Source organism: Labeo rohita, chromosome 17 (assembly GCF_022985175.1).
Source record: "Labeo rohita strain BAU-BD-2019 chromosome 17, IGBB_LRoh.1.0, whole genome shotgun sequence".
NCBI lineage: Eukaryota > Metazoa > Chordata > Actinopteri > Cypriniformes > Cyprinidae > Labeo > Labeo rohita.
The window spans coordinates 30,009,366-30,021,784 of record NC_066885.1 but is presented as its reverse complement, the minus strand read 5'-3'; the positions used below and the strand labels follow the sequence as shown (position 1 = coordinate 30,021,784).

The 12,419-nt window shown below is 36.4% G+C and overlaps 1 protein-coding gene across 1 annotated transcript in view; it reads left to right on the top strand.

Moving 5' to 3' along the window:
- Nucleotides 1–12,419, top strand: part of rbks (ribokinase) — a 29,297-nt gene that overhangs the window by 5,015 nt on the left and 11,863 nt on the right. Inside the window, exons 3-8 of the mRNA XM_051133119.1 lie at nucleotides 42–174; nucleotides 768–831; nucleotides 2,952–3,014; nucleotides 4,100–4,264; nucleotides 9,009–9,100; nucleotides 11,187–11,375. Coding sequence (XP_050989076.1) covers nucleotides 42–174; nucleotides 768–831; nucleotides 2,952–3,014; nucleotides 4,100–4,264; nucleotides 9,009–9,100; nucleotides 11,187–11,375 — 706 coding nt within the window. The remainder of the gene's footprint in view (nucleotides 1–41; nucleotides 175–767; nucleotides 832–2,951; nucleotides 3,015–4,099; nucleotides 4,265–9,008; nucleotides 9,101–11,186; nucleotides 11,376–12,419) is intronic.

Genomic DNA, 12,419 nt, shown 5'->3' with positions numbered 1-12,419 from the left:
AATTCCTTTTTACAGCCTAGTGCCATATGTATTTCTGTTAGTCAGGCACCTCGGCTTCCCAAGGCTGGAGAGACGATACATGGACACAGGTTCTTTATTGGTTTCGGTGGCAAAGGGGCCAATCAGTGCATCCAGGCTGCACGAATGGGGGCCAAGACTGCCATGGTTTGCAAGGTACCCAATATGGTCTGCTTTCCTGAACATCCTAAATAACAAAATATAGCTTGAAGTATACATAGACAAAAAAAGTTTAGGTTGATACCCAGCAATTCATATATTTCAGGATTTAACCGCACAAAAGAACCTAACCAAGTAATAAAGCTCTTCATTTTGTCAGTGCAAAGACCCCAATCAATACCAAAGCGTATGCAGTGTGTAAAAATAGACTCCTGTGCTTTCAGAAGCATTCAAAGAGAGATCACACTTCAAAGACAGAAGGCTAGGTATTGAAGGGTCTCCACTGCTGGGGCTTAGGACCCCCATCCTTGGCATGTCTTTACCAGTGTGGGATAAAAGCAGACCCAGTTGGGAAAAAAGGAACCCTTTTGCCCTCTACCTCAACACTGAACGTCTCATAGAGAGGAAGAGAAAGAGGGAGAGAGGTGGAGATTAAAGTTGTATTTGTAGAGTGGAGGCGTTTGTTTGGGGATGCTATATCTGGAAGGCTTGGCCTGATATAGCAATGCAGAACTTTGACCGGTCAGCAGGTTGCTAGAAAATATCATCTCAAGTTCAGCTTTTCATCTTTGGTTGCTTTTTCTCTTTAGGTCGGCAGGGATGTTTTTGGGAACGACTACATTCAGAACTTCAAAAATAATGGCATATCGACTGGTAATGGCCAAACAGTGCTTTTACATTGTTCCATATCTAAAGCTTTGTTCAGACAAGCTGCAAAATATCTTTTAAAATCAGATGTCTTCAGTGTATGCAACTCAAATCTATTTAGTTGTTCGTAATTGGAACAGAAAAAAATGTGTGCATTTTTTATGAACCTGATTAAGGTTGTAAGTAATAGTTTGTTGTTGTTATTATTTGGGTTGCAATGTGTGTGCAACGTTGTAAGTACAAAGTGTGCAATAGCGTCTAGCTGTGTTCAAATTCACAATAATTTATTGAAATATGAAATATGTGAACAGAGTAAGTGAACGAGTCTGACACATGCACATATGATTATATCAAATACAGCAATGCCTTTGATGCGTTTGTTGCATGCACCTTGATGAAAGATTAGCACCATAGTGAGATGCAATGATGGTCAGAAGCAAAAGCTAAATTTCCAGTTTTATGTCCTCTTTTTTTCCATGATGACAGCTACTTTCATCATGCTGATGTCTGTCATTATTAGTCAACAACTGATGTAGTTGCAAAATGAACAGTAACTGTAAAACAACAACAACAACAAAAAAAATAAATAAAAAAATAAAATAAAATCTTGCTTTGAGAATGTTTAGATATTTTTGCTTAAAAACAAGACAAGTACTGAGTAAGAACTCGCAGTTCTGCAATTCAGTTCTGTTCCTGGAAAACCTTGCAGTGCATTTAGCAATCTGATAATGACATCATTTAAATATTGTACTTATGTTGTAGTTATCTGTGTTTTGTTAGTTCATTGTTGTTTAACATATTCATTTTGTGCTAAATTTATTAACTGTATTATATATGCAGTGGCATGCGAAAATTTGGGAACCCCTTGCAGAATCTGTAAAAATGTGAAGAATTTTAACAAATTAAGAGATCATACAAAATGCATGTTATTTTTTTTTATTTAGTACTGTCTTGAGTAAGATATTTTACATAAAAGATGTTTACATATAGTCCACAAGACAAAAAAATAGCTGAAATTATTAAAATAACCCCAAACAAAAGTTTGGGAACCCTTGGTTCTTCATACTGTGTGTGTTCCCTGGATGATCTAAGACTGTTTTTTTGTTTTGTGATGGTTGTTCATAAGTCCCATGTTTGATCTGAAGAGTTAAACTGAGCACTGTTCATCAGAAAAATCCTTCATGTCCTGCAGATTATTCAGTATTATACCCTTGAATGATTTTGAGAGGACAATTGAGGGACTCAAACACAACTATTAAAAAAGGTTCAAACATTTACTGATGCTCCGGAAGGAAACACGATGCATTAAGAATACTTCTAAACAGGAGGAAGATGTCCAAATTTTTCTTTTTTTGTTGAAACTTTTTTTTTTTTTTTTCCGTTTAGTACTGCCCTTTGGAAGCAACAGAAGATACTCGCATGTTTCCCGGAAAACAAATCAAGTACAACTTACCTTGATCTTCAAATTTAAAAAGTTTTCACCCCCCAGCTCTTAATGCATCGTGTTTTCTTCTGGAACATTAGTGAATGTTTAAACCTTTTTTAATAGTTATGTTTGAGTCCCTCAATTGTCCTCGGTGCGCAAAGATTGATCTCAAAATCATACAGTCACTGCTGGAAAGGGTTCAAATATGCAAAAGATGCTGGAGAACTGAAGAATCTGCTGAACCTGGAGGATTTTTCTGAACAACAGTGCACAGTTTAACTGTTCAAAACAAAAAAGGGACTCAACCATCACAAAAAAAAAAAAAAAAAAACAGTCATAGGTCATCCAGGCAACCACACACATTATTAGGAATAAAGAGTTCCCAAACTTTTGCAGGGGTTTATATAATAATTTCATATATATAAAAAATTTATATAATAATTTCAGCTTTTTTTTTTTTTTGTCTTGTGGACCATATGTAAATATATTTTATGTCAGATATCTCACTCAGGACAGTACTAAATAAATACTATGCATTTAGTTCTTTTATTTTGTTAAAATTATTCACATTTTCACAGATTCTGCAAGGGTTCCCAAAATTTCGCATACCACTGTATATATGTATATATATATATATATATATATATACATATATATATTATCCACTTCTCACTCTCTCTCTGTCTCTCTCTCTCTTTAGCCTATGTAGAACAGACTGAAAATTCTGCAACTGGAGCTGCCTCTATCATCGTAAATGACACAGGTAAAATAAAATTGGTCCGGGTACTGAGCCCTGCTGCATCTCCTGAGCTTTAAAAGCCCCTAAAATAACATAAACACCACTAAGTACTCTTCTGAATGAGACATGGATGAGTGAGAAGCTCTCTACCTGTGTCCAGCTCGCCTACGCAGGGTAATTTTAGACCCAGTTTAATGTAGCACTACTTGGACTTAAAGAAAGGTGACATAACCAGCCTGCCTCTGAATGTAAGGCCTGCTGCATTGTAAATGTCATGGTTTAGTGATCCAGCTTAAGTGCTGAGCCTTGTGGAAGTCCACTAGCACCACAGCGAGCACTCCAAAAAGAGCTCTGATTGGCGTCATGATCACCATAACAACCTACTGAAATCCTTGTGCCCCAGCTTCCTGTGTGAATATAACAGCAGTATGAATTAGAACAATTATGTTGCAAGCTTACAAGGAAGCTTTAATGAGGAAAAAACTTTGATAATATCTCCTGACTCTGCACTGTGGTTTTCAGAACACTTATGTTAGCTCTTTATTTGTGCCTGTCTGTTTGTGATGCAATAGCAAGAACATTTTGTACATGTCTGGGTGTGTAAACTGTCTCCTAAATTGTCATTTAAGCCACATAAAAATGTATGAATGTCATTGCATTTGATAACAAAATATCAAAGTGGCAAAAAACATAATAAAAATACCAGGGTCATTTTAGTTTATCACATAAATTATGCATATGTTCTTCTAACTTATGACAGCCAAAAAATGTCCAAATAATACTTTGTCTTAATTTTGATAACAATTATATTGTTTTGTCATTTAAAGGCTAACAAACTTCTTTTTGTGAAATGATTTTCTCTTTTTTTTTAAATAATAGTATTCTATTCTGTTTGATATTCCTTATCAAACACGATGGCATTTATACATGTGTGACTTGAGTGTGTCTGAATGGTTTTTAGAGTCACTGTATATTCCTATGATGTGACTTCATTTTTTTCATGAACACATTTCTTATATTCATAGTTAAATCTCATTGTAATTACCAGTAATGTCTCCTTAAATGTTTGTATGCATTTTGTGGTCATGGTTAATGTATTGTATTGACAGGTGAGAATGCCATAGTGATTGTCGCTGGTGCTAATATGCTCTTGGGGCAAGAGGAACTGCAGCGGGCACTAACCGTCATAGTAAATGCAAAGGTTCTTGTTTGCCAGCTTGAAATCAACCCAGATACATCGCTTCAGGCCTTAAGAATGGCCCAAGAGAACCACGGTCAGTCATGGATCTTAGCTTCTTATCTCAATATAGTTCACTGTCTCACCCCACTTCCTGTTTCTCCAACATGTCTTTTTTCAAGTTTAGTCAAATGTATTTATGTAGCACTTTTCACAAATACACTTTATTTCAAAACATCTTTACATAAAATCATGATATTAATGTTTATAATATCTTCATGCCTTATAGTCACATGTAGCAGATTAGAGCTGGACGAAAATATAGTTTACATTTTGCAAAGAGACAGGCAATCAAGCAGTTTGAAGAAATGCTATGTAGTATATATGGCCTAATGCGAGTATACTGTATGTATGCATGCACCTGTGTAAATAAAGTTGGAGGTATGTAGATATTTAACTTTACATGAAGAGTTGGGCAGTAATATCGTTTCATTTTGTGACAAAATGAAAGATCAGGCTGTTGAGATTTACTTTTTTATCACTTTACGTATTCTATCTACATATACTAAACTGGTATATTTAAAGTCTGCTAAATTGGAACAACTAATTTTGTACTAAATGCACTTTAATTGTGCAGAAGTAGTGCTAAAGTCCAACTTAAGTATATTTGATTGTGCTAAAACTGAGCTATTGCAAGTATACTTTAGGTACACTTTAAATAACATAGATCTTTAAATGCAAAATATTTAAAGATCATACAATCCTCATCAATAGTGACATTAAAACACATTTTAGGCTTAATATTAAGAAATGTGCATCGTACACTAGTAGCACTGCAAAAAAAAGTTTAATTACAGTTTTACTGTATGTACATTCGGTTTTCAGTCATACAGCCTTTCTCTTTAATACAGTCCACATCTTACTGTCTTTTATAAAGTAACTAGTTCCAACTGTTGTGGCTGTCTCTCTGTATATTTGCCAGTGCAGTAGCATAATCATTTAACAATACTTTAGTTCATGTTCATCGTCCTCCAAAAACTCTCACTCCCACTTTCTAAAAACTATTTTTAGCTCCTTGTATCAAATGATTGGTGAGAGCAAAGCATGACTCTTTCCTCCCATTGAAAATAACGCAACTGGCTGTGTCTCAGATATCATTAGCACCTTGTATGTTTAGGTCCCCGCTGATCATAGACACCCTGTATCCTTGTCATGAAGATGCACAATGATGCAACAAGCCTATTCCACAGATGGATGACACAGATGGATACCCCCCCTCCCCACACCAACGCACCCCGATATTCACATTCACCACCTCAGAACTTCCCAGATACATGCTGTTTAGCCCGTTAGCGGGCCATATTAAGTGTTAAGAGACAGCCCATTAGCCCAGATTATGCGCCTATCACTTGGGATGAATTCATCAGACAATGACGTGCGCAAATAGCACTTAGCCGGAGCTCAAGGCTTGGATTACGCACATGCCACCCCCACAGGCTCACTGGAGAAGAATCCGAGTACTGTTTTCTTAACCACATTTTCAAATAAATGAATATAAGGACCATTTAGCCTTGATTCTCTCCTCAAGTGTGGTTAATTCCAGTTAACTTCAAAGCTTCTATGTAGCTAACATGTAATTTCATACTTTAGATCAGCTACTGAAGGAATGTTTGATAACTCTACCGTGAATTGTGCACACATTTAACTTGTGTCTTCGTTGTTTTTCATTTACAGCTTTACAATGCATCTCACGACTCATTCATTCATCTCATGCACTCGTTAGTTTTGCCCTTTTTTTCCCTTCGTTATTTCCCTCCACTTCCATATTACGTTGTCCACTTTACAAGTGCATATCCATTTTTCTTTAGCTTACTCAAGGAAACTAGGCAAAATGCCAGCTAGGCCATTCTTCATTATATGAATATGAATAAAGAATGAACTTTAAGTTCACACATGAACTTTCAAATGTGAACTTTATGTGCAAAGCACAGTTCTTCAATGCATAAGGCCAAAGAGTTCAGAAAGTTTGCACTGAGTGTCGGATGTTAAGAGGATAACATCTCACATTGGAACATGGTAAACTGTTGATGTACTGTATCACAGCTCTGCTATGATTAAACCTTTAAGTTATTCTTGCTTTTAAGTTAAATTAACCAGATGTATTGCATGTAATACCCACTACAGTGCCACTAAATCTAGATGTTTACACTTTAAGGTCCAATTCGCACTATTAATAAACCAATTAACTGTGACATTTGTCTCAATAAACTACTGGTAGTTAGTAGGGTAGTTATTAAGTTTAGATATTGGGTAGGATTAGGGATGTAGAATATGGTCAGGCAGAATATGTGCTTTATAAGTACTAATAAATAGCCAATATGTTATGAATAGGCATGCTAATAAGCAACAAGTTAACAGTGAGAATTGTTCCCTATACTAAAGTGTTACCATAAAGATAAACAGTATCCTTCAAAGAAACTTTATCCACATTTAAAAGTATTTCACACACACACACACACACACACACACACACACACATGTTTGTTTTTGTGAATTGTGGGGACTTTCCATAGACTTCTATAGATTTTGTACTGACCAAACGATATTGTCTATCCCCTAACCCAACCCTAACCCTAAACCTAGCCCTCACAGAAAACATGTTTGCATCGTTACACTTTCAGATAAACATCATTTACTATTTTTAATCATTTTTTAACATTGTGGGGACCGCAGGCCGGTCCCCACAATGTCAAAAATTTCAGGTTTTACTATCATTGTGGGGACATTTGGTCCCCACTATGTAGCAAAAACAAGTACACACACACACACACAAAAACTTTAAATGATTTAAAAAATTGTTTCTGTTTTAATACTTATGCTAAATCAACAATAATAAAACAATAGATACACTGTGGAACATGTCCATAGTTAATGCGATGGACTAAACTTGGACACCTGTAACTGACCACATACATGCTGACCAATCTGTTAAAAGTAATTACAAAAAATATATATATACAGATACATTTAAAAAAAAAAAAAAAATTGAATATCATGAAAATGTTCATTTTTTGACTGTAACTTATTTTTAAAAATTTCATATATTCAAGATTCATTACATGTAAAGTAAAACATTTCAAAAGATTTTTGTTTTAATTTTGATGATTAGAGCGTACAGCTCATAAAAGTCAAAAATCCAATATCTCAGAATAGTAGAATATTTAGGACTTTATGCTTCCATCTGCTAACAAGCTTTATGGAGATGCTGATTCCTGTTCCAGCAGGACTTTAGCACCTGCCCACATCGCAAAAACCACTTCCAAGTGGTTTGCTGATCATGATATTACTGTGCTTGACTGGCCAGCCAACATGCCTGATCTGAAACCCATTGAGAATCTATGGGATATTTTCAAGAGAAAGATGAGAAACAGTCGATCCAACAATATACAGATGAGCTGCAGGTTCAGTAGTGCCTCAGCAGTGCCACAGGCTGATCGCTTCCATGCCACACTTCACTGATGCTGTAATTTGTGCTAGGAGCAAGTCATTTGCTGTAATATGTGTTGCCGACCAAGTATTGAGTGCATAAATGAACATACTTTAAAAAACTTGAACTTTTCTTTTCTCTAATATTTTGAGATACCGCAGGCTTGAGAAAACTGTCAAGTAAAGCCGATTCAAACACTCGGGAGAGCTTCACAAGGAGTAGAATATATATATATTGTAACCATTTACATGTGGCTTCAGTGTCCAAATACTTTTTCAGCAGTGGTTATCAACCCCCCCATTGTCTAACAGAACATTTGAAGGCCTCTCATATTGGCAGAAGTATTTCCTCTTGTATTTCTGCTGTTATGTCAGCATTCGTTTTTTTTTTTAAACTTTTTTATTGACAGAAACATGGCAGTGTTGATAAATGATTCATTATGTAAGATTTTGATTCTGTACGTTTTTTTAAATAAAAATATTATTGTATAGTTATTGAGGGGAAAAGTAAATAAGAACTGTTTTATTGAGAATTACTGCACTAAAAATATTATATATGGTATGTACTATATATATTAAGGCATAGAAGTAGAAGTCCTTGAATGTTTACACAATTTCTTTGTGCATTTTTGATTTTGGGCCCTTTTAATCATCAATTCATGAGCAGCAATAGACATTATATGATACATATGTTTTGGTATGTATTGTATGGGTCTGTTGTGTTTCTAATTCTCGCTGCATCCAAATTGCCTGCAAGGGATCCTAATAAACCTTGACCTTGACCTTGATGAAAATTCTTACAACCAGTATGAATGGCTTTTTCTATATAGTAAAGACCATCTTCAAACCTGGGAGAAATTATTCAGCAGATGTGCTCCTTATGACATACTAAATATTCCCACCTTTTAAATTACATCGTTTACTAACTCACTAGAAATCCCCTCACAGACAGGAAGTTAAGAGATAGTGCTTCAGTTTCAGTTACTTCCTGTGGTTGAGTTTTACAAAACATTTTTTCAATTTTAGGACTGAGAGAAAGAAAGAGAAAAGGAACTGATAGCCAAAGATTGACGTTGTTATGAAACTATGGTAAAGTTGAGATAGGAGCAAATTCTGCTTATATCAAATCTAATGAATGCAAGTAGCTCAAAGTGCAAGTTTCATACTGACTGTCTGACGTAACCTGCGGTATGTCAGTATCTCTGACTGAGCTTTGTTTGCGTGCACACTGCTTATAGCTCATAACAATAGTTTGACATAATAAGTCAGCATATAATCCAATATGTGGGTTATATGACTTCTGTATATATGATATCTATATATAGTATCTGAATAATATTTTCTGTTTCTTACAGTGAAGACCATTTTTAATCCAGCTCCAGCTATTGCAGACCTGTGTTCTGATTTCTACAAAGCATCTGATGTTTTCTGCTGCAATGAGTCTGAGGTGAAAAACATTATCAGTCACATTACATAAGAAATATGAACAAAATGCTCCACATTGCTACTATGCTGTGGTTGGTTTCCAGGGTGTTGCTATGCTAAGATGTTCAGAGTGATTTATAGTGTGCCATAAAATCAGTCATGAAGTAATGAATGAATGGTAAAATGATGGATACTAATTCCAAAAAGCAGTCTGACAGTAACTTTGAATCCAAATTGTAGTTTGACTGCATTCACCTTTGTATCCTATTTCCTCAGTTGGTCTTTAGGTTCATTGAAGAAGGCTACTAGAGTAAAACAGCTCGGTTATCTTGCCTGGTCATGACCTGCATACTAGAAACAAAATACAACAGCCTGAAAAGTCACCTACCTGCCAAGTGCTACAAATTGCAGGGTTGGCTGTTGTGTCTTACAGTAACTCTTATGTTTGGGGCCGCCCTCTTTCACATCGTGGCAGGGTGAGATGACAGACAAGGGATTGGATTGATGGGAAACCATAAAGTTAACACAGCCACGACCAGGCAGGCAGATGCACAGATGGTGTGTCAGTGTGGCCTAGGGCGAAAGCTGAGAGTTTGAACCAGAGTGCTCCGTCAGGGCAGCTTTGATGTGGCTGGGAGGTTGGAGGGGGAAAAATGTACAGGTGGGACTTAAAAGTGAGAGCCCTCAGTACAAATCAAGCCCTTAGATTCAGCCCTCGTCCCAGCGCACACATTCGCGTACCCGCTTGGCTCTCACCCGACGACTTCAGTTGCAAGAGTGAATGATGAATCATCAGCAGTTTACAGAAGCAGATAACCACACATTGATGAGTAATGTGTGCACTTTTCTGTTTTGGCAGCCAGCTAGGAAAGATTGATGGCGAAGCTTAAAGTACACAAATACAAAGGGTACATATTGCCCTGATCCTTTAGTACTTTTCCTCTCCTCTCTTTTGGTGGGCTTGTGTGGGGGCTGTCCTTCACCCCTGGACCATACAGTTCTTCATACCCTCTGTTATTCACGAATGACATCATATATGGTTTCTCTACATTCTTTTCACCTATTCTTAACCACTGATCTTCAGCCAGTGCTAAAAAAAAATGAACAATGATTGGCTGTAACTTTGATGGCAACAAACCTCATTAATCAAAATGTTGACCAGTTAATTCCTGGTCTTATTGTGCACAGCTTGATTCAGTTTATGAAACTGACTTGCGTCACCTCTGAAAAGAAGAAATTTTGCATTCCCTGTAATCATTCTTTCCATTCTCTATTTTTATTATGTAACACCTACATTATGCATGTTTCTGTAATGTTTCATGATACAAACCACTCCTGCTGGATAAAACTGAGTCTGTCCTCACTTTTTTTTTTCTTGTAGAATTTTGTTACAAAATAAAATGCATCAGGTTACGGAATTACTACAACTTCATATTAACTTTAAACCATGTTGTTATTTAGTAATCCACTGCAGCTATGTCAACAGGTTAACCAACATGTTAACATTTTACAGTCAGATTCAGTTTGTTAATATTAAATAAGGCACTGGGTGTCATGAACTAACAGTAAACAACAATTTATTACAGTATACAGTATATCAGTATATCAATATACATACATTATGCTATTGTCTTTGTTAATTCATGTTTGTTGATAATATACTGTGTTGACTAATATTATTGTATACAACTTAAAATAAATTAATTACCTTTAACAAAGATGTATAAATGCTGAAGTATCATTCAATCATTGTTAGTTCAATGATAACTTGCATGAACTGATGTTGTAATGTTGTGTTAGTACCAACATAATCAGCCAGATTCACTTCAAACCATCACTTAACTATGACAGTACTGGATCTGCAAGTGAAAACTGTTAATTTATGCAAATGCTTGCATTGCTTTCTAAAATTCACCCTGACACTTTTCAGAAAGCAACTACACATGAAATCATGTTTGTTAAGCTAGAAGCATTTGCATGATGTGTTTCTGGCAACTGTAAATGTGTTTTAGAATGCAAACATATTAGCATTGTTGCATATTAGCTTTTAGCATAACTGTTATTAGCATAAATGCGACTGTCTCATTATCTTGTGGTGTTCCCCTCAGGCAGAGCTGTTGACGGGTCTGTCCGTTACCTCAGTGGAGGATGCCAGTCAAGTAGGCCTGGAGCTGCTAAACAAAGGTTGTGGTTCAGTCATTGTCACCTTGGGACCACAGGGATGTGTGGTATGTCAGTCCACAAACATGGTCCCTAAACACATTCCCACCACTGCGGTAACCGTTGCGGATACCACGGTAAGACTACGTTTATTGTAGTTGCAGCTATTTGTAGTACAAAGGCAGTATATTAGGTTTGTTTAGTCCAAGACCAGGATGATTTGTCGCCAGGATGATTTGAGGAAATTGTATAAAAGTAACAAAAGTTCAAGATTCGGGGAGGAAGGAAGCATGAACCGGCAAACTTTAATAACTAAACAAACAAACAACAATATGAAAGTAGTCGGCGTCGATAGCCTTGTGGTTAGTGCGCCGACATATAGCACAACTGTGCTCGTGGCGACCCGAGTTCGACTCCCGTTTCGAGGTCCTTTGCCGATCCCATCCCAGTCTCTCCACCCAATACTTTCCTGTCTGCTCTCTACTGTCCTATCCAATAAAAAATCCATAAACAAGCCCCCAAAAAATATAAAAAAATGTGTTTGCACTGTGTTTTTTAAGTGTTGAACATTGTAGCCAATCACAGACATATCTGCTGATTTCTGGAACGCAATGGCCAATCAGAGGTGTTTCGTGTGTTAGAATCCACTCGCCAAGTTCAGTCCTGCTTTCTGGAAGCTCACGAATCCTCTCATTATAACAAAGTTTAGACACAATGTAAATAAGAGATTAATTGTGCCATGTAGAGAGAGTCACTGATTATAGCAGAATTTTCTGAGATCGCGATTTTGATTGACAGCTTTTTAGTGATTAAGGAGGCGCTCTTTGCACGCTTTCTTATATATATATTATATACTATATATACTCCGTTCTGAATTTGAATAAAAATTGTTTTTGATGCCGCTAAGAGGACCAATGTGGCGTACATGCTGCAAGTTTCAGGAGTGACATCCACATATAAATGGGGGTTCTTTTGAAATTGCAGTGACTGACATGACATGACTGATATTTATATATAAAGAGTTCAGATGCAAAACCAGCTAAAAGCCATCTCGGTCAAAAATGAGATAATGATACTGAGTGAATGCTCCTGACACATATTGTACATCCATCAAATACTTTTACTTCAAACTAGCTAAAATCCAGCCTCAGCCCAATCAGAAGTGCCAGTACTTACATAGA